At 45.7% G+C, this 19,216-nt stretch overlaps 1 protein-coding gene across 3 annotated transcripts in view; it reads left to right on the forward strand.

Annotated features, from left to right (window-relative positions):
- The first annotated feature begins 3,486 nt into the window (after positions 1-3,486).
- Positions 3,487-19,216, forward strand: part of GM2A (ganglioside GM2 activator) — a 21,405-nt gene continuing 5,675 nt past the window's right edge. Inside the window, exons 1-5 of one of the 3 annotated variants that reach the window (XM_031041246.2) lie at positions 3,487-3,776; positions 9,004-9,156; positions 14,533-14,715; positions 15,069-15,253; positions 16,497-16,834. In XM_031041246.2, the coding sequence (XP_030897106.1) occupies positions 3,687-3,776; positions 9,004-9,156; positions 14,533-14,715; positions 15,069-15,224 (582 nt within the window). In that variant the 5' untranslated portion in view covers positions 3,487-3,686 and the 3' untranslated portion in view covers positions 15,225-15,253; positions 16,497-16,834. Of the gene's footprint in view, positions 3,777-9,003; positions 9,157-14,532; positions 14,716-15,068; positions 16,835-19,216 lie in introns of those variants that run through there. The other 2 variants (XM_081825653.1, XM_031041245.2) reach the window with 2 other exon arrangements.

A 19,216-nucleotide genomic window follows, 5' to 3' on the forward strand; every position in this document is an offset into this window, starting at 1 on the left:
TCAATCAATGTGATGCACTACATAAATAAAAGAAAGGACCAGAACTATATGATATTCTCAATAGATGCAGAAAACACATTTGACAAAGTACAGCATCCCTTCTTGATTAAAACTCTTCACAGTGTAGGGATAGAGGGAACATACCTCAAAGCCATCTATGAAAAACCCACAGCAAATATCATTCTCAATGGGGAAAAACAGAGCTTTTCCCCTAAGGTCAGGAACACGGCAGAGATGTCCACTATCACCACTGCTGTTCAACATAGTACTGGAAGTCCTAGCCTCAGCAATCAGACAACAAAAGGAAATAAAAGGCATCTGAATTGGCAAAGAAGTCAAACTCTCACTCTTCACAGATGACATAACACTTTATGTGGAAAATCCAAAAGACTCCACCCCAAAATTGCTAGGACTCATACAGGAATTCAGCAAAGTGGCAGGATATAAAATCAATGCACAGAAATCAGTTGCATTCCTATAAACTAACATTGAGACAGAAGAAAGAGAAATTAAGGAGTTGATCCCATTTACAATTGCATCCAAAACCATAAGATACCTAGGAATAAACCTAACCAAAGAGGCAAAGGATCTGTACTCAGAAAACTATAGAATACTCATGAAAGAAATTGAGGAAGACCCAAAGAAATGGAAAAATGTTCCATGCTCATGGATTGGAAGAACAAATATTGTGAAAATGTCTATGCTACCTAGAGCAATCTACATATTCAATACAATCCCTATCAAAATACCATCACCTTTTTTCACAGAGCTGGAACAAATAATCCTAAAATTTGTATAAAACCAGAAAAAGGCCCAAATAGCCAGAGGAATGTTGAAAAAGGAAACCAAAAATGGTGGCAACACAATTCTGGACTTCCAGCTCTATTACAAAGCTGTCATCATCAAGACAGCATGGTACTGGCACAAAAACAGACACGTAGATCAATGGAACAGAATAGAGAACTCAGAAATGGACTCTCATCTCTATGGTCAACTAATCTTCCACAAAGCAGGAAAGAATGTCCAATGGAAAAAAGACAGTCTCTTCAACAAATGGTGTTGGGAAAATTGAACAGCCAAAAGCAGAAGAATGAAACTGGATCATTTCCTTACACCATACACAAAAATAGACTCAAAATGGATGAAAGACCCTAAATGTGAGACAGGAATCTGTCAAAATCCTTGAAGAGAACACAGGCAGCAACCTCTTTGACCTCAGCCGCAGCAACTTCTTCCTAGAAACATCGCCAAAGGCAAGGGAAGCAAGGGTAAAAATGGACTATTGGGACTTCATCACGATAAAAAGCTTTTGCACAGCAAAGGAAACAGTCAACAAAACCAAAAGACAACTGACAGAATGGGAGAATATATTTGCAAATGACATATCAGATAAAGGGCTAAGTATCCAAAATCTATAAAGAACTTATCAAACTCAACACCCAAGGAACAAATAATCCAATCAAGAAATGGGCAGAAGACACGAACAGATATGTCTGCAACGAAGACATACAAATGGCCAACAGACACATGAAAAAATGTTCCACGTCACTCGGCATCAGGAAAATACAAATCAAAACCACAATGAGATACCACCTCACACCGGTCAGAATGGCTAAAATGAACAAGTCAGGAAATGACAGATGTTGGCGAGGATGCAGAGAAAGGGGAACTTCCCTACACTGTTGGTGGGAATGCAAGCTGGTGTAGCCGTTCTGGAAAACAGTATGGAGATTCCTCAAAAAGTTGAAAACAGAGCTACCCTATGTCCCAGCATTTGCACCACTGGGTATTTACCACAAAGATACAAATGTAGTGATCCGAAGGGGCATGTGCACCCCAGTGTTTATAGCAGCAACATCCACAATTGCCAAACTATGGAAAGAGCCCAGATGTCCACCTACAGATGAATGGATAAAAAAGATACGGTATATATATACAATGGACTACTACTCGGCCATCAAAAAAATGAAATCTTGCCATTTGCAACGACATGGGATGGAACTAGAGGGTATTGTGCTAAGCGAAATAAGTTATTCGGAGAAAGACAATTATCACATGATATCACTGATATATAGAACTCAAGAAACAAAACAGAGGATCATAGGGGAACAGAGGAAAAAAAAAAACAAGACGAAACCAGAGAGGGAGACAAACCATAAGAGACTCTTAACCATAAGAAACCTAAGAAACCATAAGACGGTTGCTGGAGGGGAGGAGGGTGTAAGGATGGGTAACTGAGTGATGGACATTAAGGAGGGCATGTGATGTAATGAGCACTGGGTATTATGTAAGACTGATGAATCAATCACAGGCCTGCACCTCTGAAACCAATAATACATTATGTTAATTAATTGAATTTAAATAAAAAATGTTTAAAAATTAAAAAAATACAACAATTTTTTTTTTTTAAGATTTTATTTATTTGACAGAGATATACACAGCGAGACAGGGAACACAAGCAGGGGGAGTGGGAGAGGGAGAAGCAGGCTCCCTGCAGAGTAGGGAGCCCGATGAGAGGCTCGATCCCTGGGTCCTGGGATCATGACCTGAGCCAAAGGCAGATGCTTAACAACTGAACCACCCAGGCGCCCAAAAAATACAACAATGCTTTTAAAATAAGATTTTAAAAAAAAGTCAATTAGTTAACATGTAGTAGAGTTTAGTGATTCTTTGGTTGCCTATAACACCCAGTGCTCATTACACCAATTGATAAAAATACCCTGATATCTTAATGTTAACAATGGGGAAATTGGTAGCATTCTGTACTAGTTTTGCAATTTTTCTGTAAATCTAAAATTAATTCCAAAATTAAAAAAATTGTATATAAAAAAGATGATTAGGTAAGTTTTAAATTTTACTTATGCGTTCATTTATGCAACCAAGATTGATTGCTTATTATGTGTCAGGTCCTAAGCACATGTTAGTGCCACCCCTTGCGGGGTTTACAATCTAGTGGTGATTTGGCAGGAATAATATCCCTATTGTTTTTTTAAAAAGCAAAACTCAACTACAAAGCATTATAGCTTAACAAAATCTTGGCTGCGGGCTCTATAAGCTTTGTGACCTTGGCAAAGCTAACCTCGCCGTGTGTGTTTTCCTCAGTGTTAAGAAGGGGCAAAAAAAATAGATTCCCTCATAGGTGTTTAACAGTGCTTAGCATGCATTAAAGCGCTTACTCTCGGTTATTACAATTATGATTATAATCATTAAAAAGACACAGTGATTCGTAACACGGATACAGGAGAGCGTACTATGAACAAGGAGCGTGACATTTGCTCAAAGAACGCACCCGGGTCTGAAAACCAAACTGCTTTTCAGGCAGTGACGGTCACCGCCTGCGTGGGTTTAGAAACAACAGCTCCTCCCCCCCCCCCGCGCCCCGGCCCCGCCCCTCGGCCCCGCCCCTTTCATCCTCGGGTTCCGCGGTCGCCGGTCACAGGGAGGGGCTTGACGCCTACGCCCAGAGGGAGGGGCTGAAGCCGGAGCCTCAGCCGGGCTGAGTCGGTAGAGGTCTGTCCGACGCCAGGCCTTGAAATCTCACATCCCCCACGGGGCGGAGCAAACCTGGAAGTGGCCGCGCTGTTTTGCATAGCAATGACCGGCTTTGCATAACCAGCGTAGGCAAGCATTTAAAGGCGCTGCCGCGGCCACAGACCTGGTAATCCGGCGCAGACCCACTGCTCGAAATGATTCCGGAGATGCAGGCTCCGCTCCTGATGGCCTTGGGCCTGCTCCTCGCCGGCCCTGCGGCCCGTGCACGCGTCCATCTGAATCAGGTGAGCCCCCCCTCTCCTTTCGGTGGCTGCTTCCAGTTTGCCGGCCCAGTTGGGGTGGGATTATGGGGGTGGCTACTCCGCTTTCTAGAATTCCTTCTCTTCAACAGAGCCTCCCAAAGTCACTAACTGTGGGACTCTGAGTGGGTCCTTTTCTGTCTCTGAGTTTCGGTTAACTCATCAGTATAGTGAGGGTGGGCTATTAGGCCTTGTCTGCTCCAGACTTTTGGGGAAGGGTTAATCTCCCTCAGGTCTCTACTCTCTTGTCCTCTTCTTTCTGAACATCTGAGTGAAATTTGGCAGAACTGCAAGGCTAAGGAACTGCTCCCAGGCCCAGAGACTCAGCCTTGTTTACCAGCCCCCCCTTCCACCTCCCATAAAAAGGCCTGGCACCCATCCCTTCCCCTTCTGTACTGGTGTGGCTCAGCTTGTCCTGATGGGTGGGTGGGTTTGAGAGGCTTGTTCTTCTGGTGATTGAGATCCAGCCCTGTGACCCACTGCTTCTAGTTACAGGCCACGAAGAGTCTCCAGCTTCCTCCTTCACTTTTCACTCACCCCATGCTCCAGACCCTTGGAAAAGGGAAGTTCTGTCATTCTAAGACCAGGAGAAGCCTGGTTCCATTGCCTCTTTGCTGCATAGCTGTGGGCAAGATGCAGATGGTCTCCTCATCTGTAAAATATGCATGGTGATATCAACCTGCCTTTCTCAGGTGCATATGGGCATCAGAAGCATCTGGAAATTTGAGTTGTATTTCCTTTTCTAGCATTAACCAGTCTCGTGTCACCGGGCTGAGAAAGGCAGGTTGAGAATGTTTCTCTTGGCTCCAGGCTGACCACTGTGAGGTGGAGTCTGGCTCGAGCTCCAACTTGCCCTACATCCCCATTGTCTTATATGTCTTGGCCATGGATGCCCTCCCAGACCAGAAGGCTTTAGATAGATCAGCAGTTTTGGGGAGGCCCTGAGACATCATAGAGATCACCCACCTCGCCCAGGCCCCTAGAGGATACAGGCACACCTACCATTGTACAGCAAGAGGTACTTTACTTTGTTTTTTCTGGGCTCGTGGTTATTCAGAGCCCTGTGCCTGAGACCCTGGTCCAGATAAAGGCAGTGGGGTGATAGTGAGCATTTAAGCATCTAAAAACTTGAGTTTTCTTTCCTTTTCTAGCATTAACCAGTCACCGGGCTGTGGCCAGCATTAGACAGCGGGGAGAATGTCTAATCCTGTGCTAGGCATACAGTAGGTGCTTAATAGGCTCTGTGACACTGTATAATGACTGTCATTTATTGTGCACATACTCTGTGCTATGTGTTGAGCTGTGTGCTTTTTCTTCTAATAAGCTTTTTTGGGGCAATACTTCTATTTTTTTTAAAGATTTTATTTATTTATTTGTCAGAGAGAGAACAAGAGAGAGAGCACAGCAGGGGGAGTGTCAGGCAGAGGAAGAAGCAGACTCCCCGCTGAGCAAGGAGCCCAATGCAGGACTCGATCTCAGGACCCTAAGATCATGACCTGAGCTGAAGGCAGATGCTTAACCAACCAAGCCACCCAGGCGTCCCTGGGGGAATAATTTTAGATTTACAGAAAAGTTGCAGAGATAGTATAGAATTCTCATATACTCCTCACCCCGTTTCCCCTAATGTTAACATCTTCTATTACCATTGTGTGTTTGTCCAAACTGAGAAACTAACATTGGTTCATCACCATGAACTAAACTCTAAATTTTATTTGGATTTTACCAGTTTTCCCATGAATGTCCTCTTTCTGTTCCAGGATCCAGTCCAGGGCACCACAGTGCATTTGTCATCAGGTCTCCCCAGCCTCCTCTGGTCTGTGACAGCTTCCCAGTCTTGTGTTTTCATGGTTTGACAGTCTTGAGGAGTGATGACCTGTATTTTCTGTACAGACTTCTCTTTTTCCCAGTAGCCCTGTGAGAAGATATAATTGTGCCCATTTAATAGATGAGGAAACTGAACCTCAAGAGGGTAACTTCACCCATGGTCTCAGCTGGTACGAGTGGCTGAGGTGTGATTGGAACCCAGGTTTGTGATGTATACCCATATTTTTGCCTCCAGAGCTGTGCCTTTCCCCTCTGCCCTATGTTGCATCTTCCCACGTGTTGGCCTCTATTGGGGATGGTAAATACAGTGGTCTCCCCCTTATCTGTGGTTTTGCTGTCTGTGGCATGGAAGCCCAGTCTGGAAGCAGATGATCTTCCTTCTGACGTCATCGGAAGGTTAATAGTAGCCTAATGTTCTATCACAATGCCTGCATCATTCCCCTTCCTTACTTCATCAGATGGGCACTTTCTCGACTTACATCATCAACAAGAAAAAGGGTGAGTGCAGTATAGTAAGATATTTTGAGAGAGAGAGGCCACATTCACAAAACTTTTATTATAGTACATTATAATTGTTCTATTTTGTATTAGTTATGGTTGTTAATCTCTTACTGTGCCCAATTTATAAATTAAACTTGATCATAGGTAAGTATAAAAAAAGTATGCATAGAAAAAAAACCCATAGAATATATAGGATTCAGTGCTATCTGTGGTTTCAGGCATCCACTGGGGGTCTTGGGACGTATCCTGCACAGATAAGAGGAACTCCTGTGCCAGGTCTGGCCCGCAGTGGGCATTGCTAATCCTTCATGCCTCTGTTTCCAGACGAGGCTGGACCCAGCTGTAGAAATCATCGCCACAGAAACCTCTAGTCGGGCACTGGGAAACCGCATTGTTATGCCTCCCCCAGGGCCTGAAGTAAAGGAGCTTAGGAGAAGGGAGGGAATTCGTCATCTCCAACAGGACACTCGGGATACCTGCCCCAGCCTGGAATGAGTCCTCGATGTGAAACAGGTTGCCTTACAATCTGTGAAAGCAGCCCCAGAAAATGGCTAGTCCTCCTACCATCCCTCCAGCCCAGCTCTTAAGTCCAGGCCTTCTTTCATTTGACAGTGGCCTCCGAACTGGTCTCCCCCTTCCAGACTGGTCCCTCTCCAGTCCATTCTCAAACATAAACCAGAGCGTGGCACTCTCTTGCAGTGGGATTCCATTGCATTATAGTAAATCCAGGGTCCCAATTGTGACCTATGAGGTCATACATTAAATGACCTTGCCACCTCTCCAGCCTCATCCGTGTCAGTCATCTGCTACACCTAGCCCAATAGCCTTCTTGTAGTGCCCAGACCAGCTAAGCTTCTTACCACAGGGCCTTTGCCCATGTTGTCTGCCTAGAGAGAACATTCTTTCTCTCTGTACTTACATGGCTGACTCCTCATCCTGCAGAAGTCCAGCTTAAGTATCATTTCCTTACCACCTTATTTAAGTAAGCCCTTTATTACTCTCAACGTGACCTCTGTGCATTTCTTTTCTGGCACTCAGAAATCATGGTGGGTAATATTTATTGGCATTAGACTCTAAGCTCCTCAAGGCAGGGCAAGAACATTTCAAATTGTTTACCACTGTTAACATAGACTTAGCCCAGGGCCCGTGATCATTGCTCCCTAAATATTTGTGGGATGAATACTGAAGGAAACATTTATTGGTACCTACCCTGTGTAAGGGGCTGTGGGGCATGCGGGCATGAATCAGACCCCATTCTGTTTTTCTTACTCATGGCATGACATTTCATTCCAAGGGACAAAAACCCATTCTAAGAAGCTCAAGTAAAGGGAAGTTTACTCCAGGTATACAAGGAATCTCATGGAGCTAATGGCAGGAAGTGGAGGCTGGGCCATATAGTGGCTTTCATTCTGTGAGCCAGCCCATTCTTTGGGCCTGGCATTGTTTTAGGAGCTTGCACGCTCTCATGCACGCTCTCATCCTCACAATCACCCTAAGAGGAAAGTATAAAGCCTTCACTCCAAAGATGTGGAAATTGGGGTGCCAAAGGGGAAACTGGCCTATAGAATCATGTGATAAGGTGGCTGAGCCACGCTTGTTGACTAAAGCTCTGCTTTACCCCGTATCTGTCTCAGAGTCATGCCTTTCACTGCTACCCCGTACTGCCTATTTAGACAGGGGTGGGGGTGGGGAGGGGACATTTCTGTTCTCTCTTCCAGAGACCAGCAGAGCTCTTAGTTCTTGTCTCTTCTCAAACTTCGGCTTAGTCGTGAGTCTCAGGTCTAGGTGTTCTGGCCTCATCCCAAAGGTTATGACCCAATGACAGCACAAAGTTCTCTAAGTGATTTTTGCCTCAACCTCCATTTCCCAGAGGCAGAGAGAATCTGTCAGCCTAGCTTGGGTTACGTGTTTCCTTTCAGCCAGTTGGCTGTGTTGACGATGGGGTCAGCTTGGGGATGTGGGGCTGGCCGGTTTTCCTTCTAAGATGGGGTGTGCATGGTGGGAGTGCCTAAAGTGTGTCTTAGATGGCCTTCAGGGGGCTGGGAAAGGGGTGAGTGGGTGGGCAGAGTCTGCACGATATATAGACATAGACAACTAGTCAGGGTTCTGTGGGAATGGGGAGTCAGTGGTCTTGTGTAGCCAGAGGGGGGATGGTGGAATCCGGAGACCTCTGGGGGATGTGGAGGAAGAAGAGGAAGTAGCTCAGTAGAGGTGAGGAAGGTGATGATTCAGATGGGGCAGGGCATGGGCAATGGGATGGGAGGCAGGAAGCACTGGTTAGGATTGGGGAAGCTTGTTCACTGGGGTTCATCAACAAGCGCCCCAACACAGGTATCTCGACATGTGTCCTATTCCCTCCCCAGGCTGATTGCATACCCCTTGAGGGTGGGGTTTCCCACTGTGTTAAGCTTCCTTTTATTACTGGCCCTGGATTGGGCATGAGGTGTGACATGAATAAGGTCCTGGGCATGGGGCTGCAAAGGTGAATCCTCCAGGAGCTTCCCTTTAAGGAGATACCAGGACTGGCTAGAGAGAGGGAGGGTGCCGGGGGTGGGAGATCAGAGAAGGTACCTACCAAGGGCGATGTGGTTAGTCACCTGTTTTGAAGCTCAAGGTCTGGTATATTGTGCTCTATAGTTTACAGCACACTTTTGGGAGATTATGTCTTTGGAGGCTTTTAGTATAGTACTACCTAGGAAATGGGTACCATAAGTGTTATCCCGGGCTTCCAGATACAGAGTTGCAGATAAAGCTCAGGGGAGGGGAGGAGGTACCTTGCCCAATGTCACACCATCAGTAGCCTGTTCTGTTGGTGCTTCTGACCTGTGAGCGTTCCTTTTGTCAATGTTTCTGTTCTTTCTGCCGGATTTTTCCTTGGCCGTCCCAGCTGGATAGCTTTTACTGGGAGAACTGCGATGACGAGAAGGACCCTGTGGTGCTCAAAAGCCTGACTCTGGAACCTGATCCCATTGCCTTTCCTGGGAACATGACTATCAGCGCCGAGGTCCAGATCGGTGTCCCCCTCAGTAGTCCTCAGAAGGTAAGCCTGGGCATGGGTAGGGTTGGGGAGGTGCTGGAGGGAAGGTGCCAGGGCCAGCTGGCAGGGGCCCTGAGGGATGTATGTTCAGCCTGTGAGTGATTTTGCAATCCTGGATTTCCCAGAGCAGCAAAGGATGCATAGATTCGTCAACTGTAACAGCTCCAGTTGGGCAGTGTTGTGGTGCTGTTGTTAATTATAAAACAGACACATCACTTAGTAAATACCATGTAGTCACTTTAGAAATCACAAATTGTCAAAAGGCGGGGGAGAAATGTATCATCTGAAATCTCACTACCCAGTGATAAGGGGTAAGCACTTTTAACATTTGGTAGGCGAGGCTTTGGAACTGTCCCCCATGCAATCACATATAACACACATACTAATATTGAATGGATAGGTATGAAAAAAAAAGCAGTGCTCCTTGTAAATGTCCTGCAATGTGACTCCTCAGGAGATAGTTATTGTTAGCTATTTACATAATTGTCAGAATGTTTTCTACATTTGTAAATATATGTACATTTACACTAGTGGGTTTTTATGGCATGTGCTATTAAACTTGCTTTTTTTTGGCATCATCTTATAGGCTCTGTACCTCATTCTATCGCATTTGGCAGCAATCTACCTAATTTTTTTTTTTAAGATTTCATTTATTTATTTGACAGAGAGAGAGCATAGGCAGGGGGAGCAGCAGAGGGAGAGGGAGAAGCAGGCTCCCCGCTGAGCAGAGAGCCGGACATGGGACTCGATCCTGGGACCCTGGGATCATGACCTGAGCCGAAGGCAGACGCTTAACGACTGAGCCACCCAGGCGCCCCTACCTGATTCTTTTTAATGGCAGAAATATTCTGTTGTAGATCTGTCCTGGTACACTTAACAAATCTATTGCCAGACATTTAGTTTGTTTCTGTGGTAGTTTTTTGTCTGTTTGGCTTTATTTTTTGGCTGTTAGAAACACCTTTGCTAAAATTATCCTTGTAATGTATCTTTTTGTCCTTCTCTGATTATCTAGTCACAGCCTTTTTAGGTCTTTAGATACAGATTGCCAGAGTGCCTCCAGATATTTGAACCCATGTATCCTCTCCAACAGATGTGCCAGCAACAGATTTGCTTTTTTCACACATTTGATGATTCTGAGCATTTTCCAATAATGTTTTCCACCATTTTATGTCATCCCTAGTGAGGTTTGATGTCTTTTCATGAATTCTGTTGCCTTTTGTATATACTTTGGGATTGGACAGTTTGATCATGTCTGTTTTCCTCTTTTGGGGTGGCTATTTACATGCTTTTCAACAGAACAATAAAGGCTTTTCATAGGTCTATTGTAACACCATACACACTGTACTTCTTCTCACTACTTTGAATTGCTGCCTTTATAGCATATTCTTACATGCCCTTCAGCTTATCCCGATGCAGATCTATTCTGGCACCAGTTTTATTCTGATTCTTTAAAAGGTTTCTGATTTGGAAACTACCCTTCAGCCTGGCCGAATTACAGCCTCTACCTCGTAGGTTGCTGGTGGACAATTACTGGGTTAATAATGTGGAGAGTGCTTTGCACAGGACCTGGCCCACAAGACCTGCTCAGAACATGTTAACTCTTGTTAATAGTTCAGTTAGTGTCAGTCTTTTCCTGCCGCCCCTGGGACCTGGACAGAAGCCCCGGATGTGTGTGGACCACTCTCGGGCCTGCCTTCCTCGGTACCTCCTTCCAGATCTTCTCTGGGCGAGATCATTGCATTTTCTTTAGCCAAACTTCAGCTGATAATCTAGCAGGGTCACACAAATGCCATTTCCCTGCTCCTTCTGCTGAGTCTGGGGTGCAGGGCTCTCTGGCAGGTGCTCTCCTGCTACTGTTAATGTAAAACGCTGGCTTTTCCATGACACTGTGCGTCTGACTTGGAAGGAAAAAACTGGCGATCTCCTTCTGTCCCCAGCCTGCTTTTCTTGGCTTCTTTGAAGGCCATTAAGGACACCCCCCCATCCTATTACTTAATTACCTGTCATAAATTTGGCCATTGCACTTTTTAAAAACTGCTCAGATTCCCTCTGCCCCTCCCCTTCCCCCTACCTTTCTCCTCTATATTTTTGGTTTAGTTCTTTTACTTTTCAGGTAATGTGCATATTAGCCATTAAATGAAAGCCTCTGAACACTTGTGTAGGATAAACAATGATTAACCTCGTTTTACAGATAAGGGACACTGAGGCTCATAGAAGGGTGCAACCTGCCCCAGGTCACAGGTTATTAGTACATTCAAGGCCGGGTGTCCTTATGTTGTGTAGTTCCCTGTTCCTGAACTCTTTCAGGCAGGGAGGTGGACTTAGTGCTTGGTGTGTTTGTAGGAGAGTGCTCCAGAACTCTCCCTTGCTCAGCAGAGACCCCCTTGGGACAGTACCGACTCCAGCCCCATATGAGCCTGGAGGCCTCAATGGCTTCCACCTCTTGTTACTGAGGCCCAGAGGGGAGAGTAAGTGTCCAGGCCACTGGAGAGCCAACCCATCCTCTCTTCCTCTGACCTTGCTGAAGTGTAATTTTTTTAATCCAGAGTCTCGTCTCGGACTTGGATGGATTTAATCCCAGCTGCAATGCTGAGAAGCTGGATGCCCCAGATTCCATGTGCCACGGGCAAGACTGGGGCTACCCAGGAGCTCCCTTTTCCTCTTTTGCCTTGCTTCATAGGATTCGGCATAATTTATAACTCCCTTCTGTGGGCCCTCTCTCAAGTTCCAGCCTCTGGGACCCTGGTTTTCCCATCCTCAGGAATCAAATTGCTGCTTTATTTAGCATATACGCTTTTTTGGGGCTTTTAGACATGGCTTTCAGGCCTGATGGTTTGGCCCTCTTTCCCCCCTAAAATCATGTACCTGCAGTGCCCCTGCCTGAGGCCTGTGACCTTTATAACATCCCCCTTCCCGATGCATCACATGGCTCCCCTTCAGTTGCTATTAGTGTATCTTTATCTAGAGCCTTTGTGTGCCTCTCCGTGTGGGAGAGGCCAAGAGAAATCATTTCAACCTGTAAGAAATCTTTACTCCTAGGATGTCAGAACAGGTAGGTGTCTTTGAGATCATGAGATCCAAATATTCCATTGTCAGGATGGAGGAGCGGAGACCTGATGGGAAAGGGACTTGCTTACAGGCCCTGGCAGGTGCAGGGCTCCTGCCTTGATTACCTGTCAGTGCCTCTGTCTTGCTGTCGGGATAGGTCCCATGACAGAAGTTTATTTAAATCGAGCTACCTAACTGCCCCGAAGTCTTGGGCTAGAGAGATTGACGGTACCTTATTATCCAGCCTTGTTTGCTTTCCTGAGCCATAGGAGCAAGTAGATTGAGAACAAGGGCTGGGAAAAGAGCCATAGTTTGCAGTCCCCGAATGGTAGGCATGGCTGCTACCTCAAAAGTGCCTGTTGCCTTATGCTCTGTGCACCCCCACTGAGCACCTCTGATGCTGTGCTTGTCCTGGGTGGGGGAGGCATGGCTCCTTCTGGTAGATACAGCCCCCACAGGCTTCCAGCCTGATGGATGGACCCCAGACAGGACTTGGCCCCCACTGGTCCCCTCATCTTGGTGTTTCTGCTCAGGGCATAACCGACTCAACCATTTTCCTGGGGATATTGGTGAAACAAGGGGAGGGGAGACAGTATTGGCTGAGGGAGAAGGTAGGACAGATAGTCCTGCAGGAGTTAATGTTTGGATTTCAGGCACAGTGCCAAGTGTTTTATAGGCACTATCTCACTGATGGGATCTTGTGAGAGAGGTAGGCATATCCTGCTTTTGGAGATAAGGGAATGGAAACTGAGAGAAGTAGCTCCAGGCAAGGGCACAATACTAGGAACTGTCAGGAATAGCTTTCCAATCCAGGCCCTGTGACTCTTCCTAGGCAAAGGGCCTGGAGCAGGCTTGGCAGGAGAGCAGAGAGGAGGACTGGGAGGGGACTGTGTGTGAATGGGGGTGGGGGTGGGGGATACTGTGTGTGTCAGCAGAGCGGGATGAGGTCAGCAAGGGAGGCAATTTGAGTTTGTCCACTCAGGATCCAGAGTACACTGATGTCTCCCTTCCTCCTGGGCCTGGATCCTGACGTCTAGGGCGGTTGGAAGACTGAGTCCACAACCTGGGGAGCCAGCCCAAGCCCAGCAGGCTCGGGGGGGAATAAGCGCCCATCCAGAATTTGTCTCTTAAACACAAGAGTCCTAAATCAAGTGAGCCTGGAGGCTGGGAAACATGGAATTGCTAGGATGTCAGAACCGAAAGGGGTCTTAAAATTGTGGTTTCCCGCATAACACCCACAAGGAATCAGATGCTCCAGTGAGCTAACGTCCTCCTGCCCTTTCCTTACTGTTTTCCCTTGATACGTTTTGGGGGGTTGAGGGCACGAACATGGTCAAGAGAGACAACTCACTTAGTGAATGCCTGGCACACACCAGGCACAGCTGGGACCGTCCCCCTTGAGATCCTGGCCACTTCTGGGTCAGCTGCAATCTCTAGAACAGGAATAGCATCATGGCAGCTGGAGGTGTGAAGCACATCATAGATCTTCTCGTCCAACTTCTCTCTGGATGTAGAGCTCCTTCAGTGGCTTCCCCAGCTGAGTCCAGGGAGCCCACCACTTTTTGGGGTAGTTCTGTCTGTTGTAACCTAGCTATGATGGTTAAGAAGATCTTGCTTTATATCAATCCCAAAGTGACCTCCCTATAAATTCCTATTGTTTTAAATTCTGTCTTGGGGTACCTGGGTGGCTTAGTCGGTTAAGCATCTGCCTTTGGCTCAGGTCGTGATCTCAGGGTCCTGGGATCGAGGCCCCACATCAGGCTCCCTGCTCAGTGGTGAGTCTGCTGCTCCCTCTCTCTCTGTGATCTCTCTTGTTCTCACTGTCTCTCAAGTAAATAAATTAAAAAATCTTTAAAAAAAATAAATTCTGTGTTTGATAGGAAATTTGATCCAAGGATAGAAAATGGGTTTCTGCTCCAATTGGCTGGCAGTAGCTGAGGTCCTACACAGACAAGGGCTCTGAAGCCAAGATTGGACTGAGAAGGGAAGTCTAGGAAGTGACGCTAGTTAGCCAGTTAGCAGTTAGACAAGTGCATTTCAAATCCAGTGTTAGCTTCCACCGATGGTAGTGACTACCTAAAGAATTCTAAGACTGTGGTTCAGTGAAGGGGGGAAAAAAAATCACAGCAATGATTAATACCTGCTCTGGGCACAGGAAAAGGTACCATTGCGGTGTGTGCCACAATGTTGTCTCTTCTGGATCAGAGTATCTCCAAGACCCCATCTGATGAAAAATTCTGTGATTAAAATAAAATGCTGACCTTTTGGAGATGTAGAGGGTCTGGCATGTTTGCCTTGGAATTCATACTGTGTCAAACTCTTTCTCACCAGCTGGAATTAACTATAGAGAAGGAAGTGGCCAGCTTCTGGGTCAAAGTCCCATGTGTGGAACAAATTGGTAGCTGCACCTATGAAGACTTCTGCCAAATACTTGGTGCTTTCATTCCCCCTGGACAGCCCTGCCCAGAGCCCCTGCACACCTATGGGCTTCCCTGCCACTGTCCCATCAAAGTAGTAAGTACTTAGTAGGGAAGGAGCGGCTGGAGTAAAGACTGGGGTCTTGCATTCTCCTTCTGCAGATCTGGATGTCTGTGGCTGTAAATTGGTGTGATCTATCCCAAATTGCTTATGTTTGGAGAGCCTTGGTTTATCCATCTGTGAATTGGGAGACTTGAACTGCAGTGTGCCCTCCCGTGCCTGTGAGCTGTAACATTCCATGCTCTGTAGGCCTCCGGCGATCTCTAATCTCACATGGCTCTCGGGAGAGTGGGAGGAGGGGCAGTTCATGACTGCAGTCTTACAGGAGAGTTCCAGGAGAGTCCTATCAGTAGGGTCCCACTGATTGTGATCTATTGGTTTTCCCACAGGGCATCTATGCACTGCCCAAGACTGAGTTCACCCTGCCCGGCACGGAGCTGCCCAGCTGGCTCAGCTCTGGGTCCTACCGCATCAAGAGCATCCTCAGCAGTGGTGGGAAACGCCTGGGCTGTATCAAGATCTCTGCCTCTCTGAAGGGCAAATAATATGGCACCAGCCACAGCAGAATGAAGGGGTATGAGGAAGATGTCCCTCTTCTTCTGTCTTGCATTTGCCAAGGTCAAATTCTGACTCTCTGTCCCCCTTCAAGCTCCTTTCTACAATGATGCCACTTCCCTCACTGAAAATCCTTTTGTGCCACCTATGTTTTAGGCATGGGCAGGCAGCCCTAACCTAGGGAGGAGCTCGGCAGTTCTTGATAGCCCACGACAACTGCCAGGCCGGCTGCTTCATTTTCCTCGTCAAACCTGTGATTTTCTCTCTAAGAGCTTAACTCATTTTCTAAATAATCAAGGAATGGGACGAATATATTTTGTGACCCCAAGTTCAGACTGACCCAATCTTTTTTTTTTTTTTTAAAGATTTATTTATTTATTTATTTGAGACAGAGAGAATGAGATACAGAGAGCATGAGAGGGAGGAGGGCAGACTGACCCAATCTTGGTTTCCTGAAGTACCTTCATGATTTTCTTAAAAAAAATTTTTTTTTTGGTCACTGACTTAAAAGCAGAATGAGAGTATTAATAGTTTTTGTTTTACTCCAGGTCCCTCTTATGATGAAGGGACTGAAGTAGTTCATCTTAGTCTATTCCTCCATTAACTTCTATGATTAATTCAGTATTCTTTTCTAGATTTGCCCCATGAACAGTGGGGCCTAGCGTATCCTGGGGAGGTAGGGCATGTGGTGGAGGGCTTCACTAGGAGACGTATTTAAGAATGCTCTATGTATTTAAGGTGGTTTACAAACTCAGGTGCCTTCTGGGCCAAGCACAAGACCCAAACGAGTGAGGATGACCACAAGGAACCTATTGCTTCCAGGCGTGTCTTTTTTCCCCCCTTTGTATAGCAGCTCATATCCACTGTTACAAGGCAGCTGATGTCCAGGCTTGAGCTTGGTAATATTAGCAGGGAATATGGGGCCTGAACTGAGTTAGAGAGGGTGCGTTCAGCCCTTGGGGGCACCTTCTGTAGTGCTCTGGCAGTTGGTGCCACGTGAGAATGTTGTGGGCCCAATATTACCAAACAGTCTCCATTGTTTTTCCTTGGAAATCCAGACTTTTATATGAAATCTTATAGTTTTTAAATACTGGCAACTAATTACTTTTTAAAACACTGTGCAGGCCAAAAGGGCCAAACAGACTTGTCAGTGGGGAAATCTGGCCCAGTGTGGCCAGTTTGCGACCTCTGATGTAAGAACATGCATTCCTTGTCCTTTTGGTCTTGAGACAACTCCTCCAGTGCCGTTTCCCCCTCCCTAGGGCCAAATCCATAGTATCTGACCCACGGAGCAGGCTCTTCCAGGGCTCGAGGAGGGGGAGGCAGCCTCTCAGAGATGTGAGCTGCAGGGATCACGAAGCTGCCTGCCCCAGCCTAAGAGTGTTGTTGGGGTGAATGGGGCAAACACTGAAGAGTTGGAATCCACCAGCAGCTCCTCTGTGGAGCAAGGATCCCACGAAGAGGGGTGGACTCACATCAGGTGCCTGGGTTTGTCCATCGTCCCATCCTCCGTGACAGCCTACTGACCCATGGATTGCCCCCAGTTTCTGGGCTCATTTGAAGCCTGGAATGGCAATAAAGCTTTTTGACTTGCTGAGAATTCCTCCTTTGTCTTGGCTGCATATTTGTCCATCTTGGGGTTTTTGGAGCTTGTTCATGGTGGGCTGTTCCTGCTGGAAAGTTTTGTTGTGGGTGGCACAGACGAGCCGAGGTGATTCCAGGGACTGTCCCTTCTGTTTCCACCTTGTGAGCTGCTTGTTATCCCTGCTTCATTTGGCCTCATCGCCGTACAGTGTCCTTGGTTTGCTTTTTTGCTTTCCTATTGCTCTGTGACCATGCCAGCCTTTCCCCCTTTTGGCTTTTTTGACCTGATTCTCACAGTTGTTCTCAGTTCGTATCCTATAATGGAATCTCATTAGCTCGATGTATCTTTCCATGTCATGCCAGGCTCTTGGGTCCAATGTTCCCCCCGGTGTCACTGAGGAGGGGGTGAGAAATTTCAAATCACAGGCAAAATTGACTTTTTAAGGAATGGTACTGAGCCAACTGGAAAGCCATTTGGAAAAAGTTGAAATTAGATTCGTTCTTCACACCATATGCAGAATAAACTCCAAATGGATCCAGGGTCTAAATGTCAGAAAATGAAACCATACAAGTACTAAAAGAAAACATAGGTGAAAAATCTAGAGGTGATAAAAGACTGATACGTTTGGCTACATTAAAAAAAAAAGTCACTTAAGAAATACCATAAAGTCAAAATACTGGAAGAAAACATTTACAGCACATATCATAGACAAAGTGTTAATATTTCTACTATATAAAGAATGAAACATTGAAGGGACTAAAAACCTGATAGAAAAATTGAGAAAAGACAACTCTCCTCTCTTTCTCCCACACATACTCACACTAAGATGTAAAAATGGCCCTTAAACATGAAAAATGTACACACTTACCCATGATTAGAGAAATGTCAATTGAAACAATAGAGAGAACATCACGTCTCAGACTGGTGAACAATGGAAATACAACCACACTGCTAGGCAAGGCTTTAGGGAGACAGGCATTCCTACACAGCTGGTGGGAATGCAAAGTGGTACAATTCTTGACAAGAATTTGTCAGTACCTACCTAAGCAAACTTCAAAAACACTTACTCTTTGAGCCAACACTCTACCACTGGGATTTCCTCTGAAGTTATACTGCCAGCAATACAAAAATACGCCCACATGTGATTATTCATTGCAGCATTGTGATTGTAAAGACTGGAAATGTAAACGTCTACAAGAAAGTGACTGAATAGGGGCACCTGAGTGGCTCAGTCGTTAAGTGTCTGCCTTTGGCTCAGGTCATGATCCCGGGGTCCTGGGATCAAGCCCCACATCGGGCTCTCTGCTTAGTGGGAATCCTGCTTCTCCCTCTCCCATTCCCCCTGCTTGTGTTCCCTCTCTCACTGTGTCTCTCTCTGTCAAATAAATAAATAAAATCTTAAAAAAAAAAACAAAAACAAAGTGGCTGAACAACAAATTAGATAATCTGGAAGAACTGGATGCATTCCTAGAGATGTATAAACTACCAAAACTGAACCAGGAAGAAATAGAAAACCTGAACAGACCCATAACCAGCAAGGAAATTGAAGCAGTCATCAAAAATCTCCCGACAAACAAGAGCCCAGGGCCAGATGGCTTCCCAGGGGAATTCTACTAAACATTGAAAGAAGAATTAATACCTATTCTTTGGAAACTGTTCCAAAAAATAGAAACAGAAGGAAAACTTCCAACTCTTTCTATGAGGCCAGCATTACCTTGATTCCAAAACCAGACAAAGACCCCACCAAAAAGGAGTATTACAGACCAATAGCCCTGATGAACATGGATGCAAAAATTCTCACCAAGATACTAGCCAGTAGGATCCAACAGTACATTAAAAGGATTATTCACCACAACCAAGTGGATTTTATTCCTGGGCTGCAAGGTTGGTTCAACATCTGCAAATCAATCAATATGATACACTACATAAATAAAAGAAAGGACAAGAACCATATAATACTCTCAATAGATGCAGAAAAAACATTCAACAAAGTACAGCATCCTTTCTTGATTAAAACTCTTCACAGTGTAGGGATAGAGGATACATACCTCAATATCATAAAAGCCATCTATGAAAAACCCACAGCGAATATTGAGAATGCTCAATGGGGAAAAACAGGGCTTTTCCCCTAAGGTCAGGAACATGGCAGGGATGTCCACTATCACCACTGCTGTTCAACATAGTACTAGAAGTCCTAGCCTCAGCAATCAGACAATAAAAAGAAAAGGCATCCAAATTGGCAAAGATGTCAAACTCTCACTCTTCGCAGATGATATGATATTTTATGTGGAAAACCCAAAAGACTCCACCCCAAAACTGCTAGAACTCATACAGGAACTCAATAAAGTGGCAGGATATAAAATCAATGCACAGAAATCAGTTGCATTCCTATACACC

The sequence above is a fragment of the Leptonychotes weddellii genome, chromosome 7 (genome assembly GCF_054177405.1).
Source record: "Leptonychotes weddellii isolate Sample4059 chromosome 7, ASM5417740v2, whole genome shotgun sequence".
Classification (NCBI taxonomy): domain Eukaryota; kingdom Metazoa; phylum Chordata; class Mammalia; order Carnivora; family Phocidae; genus Leptonychotes; species Leptonychotes weddellii.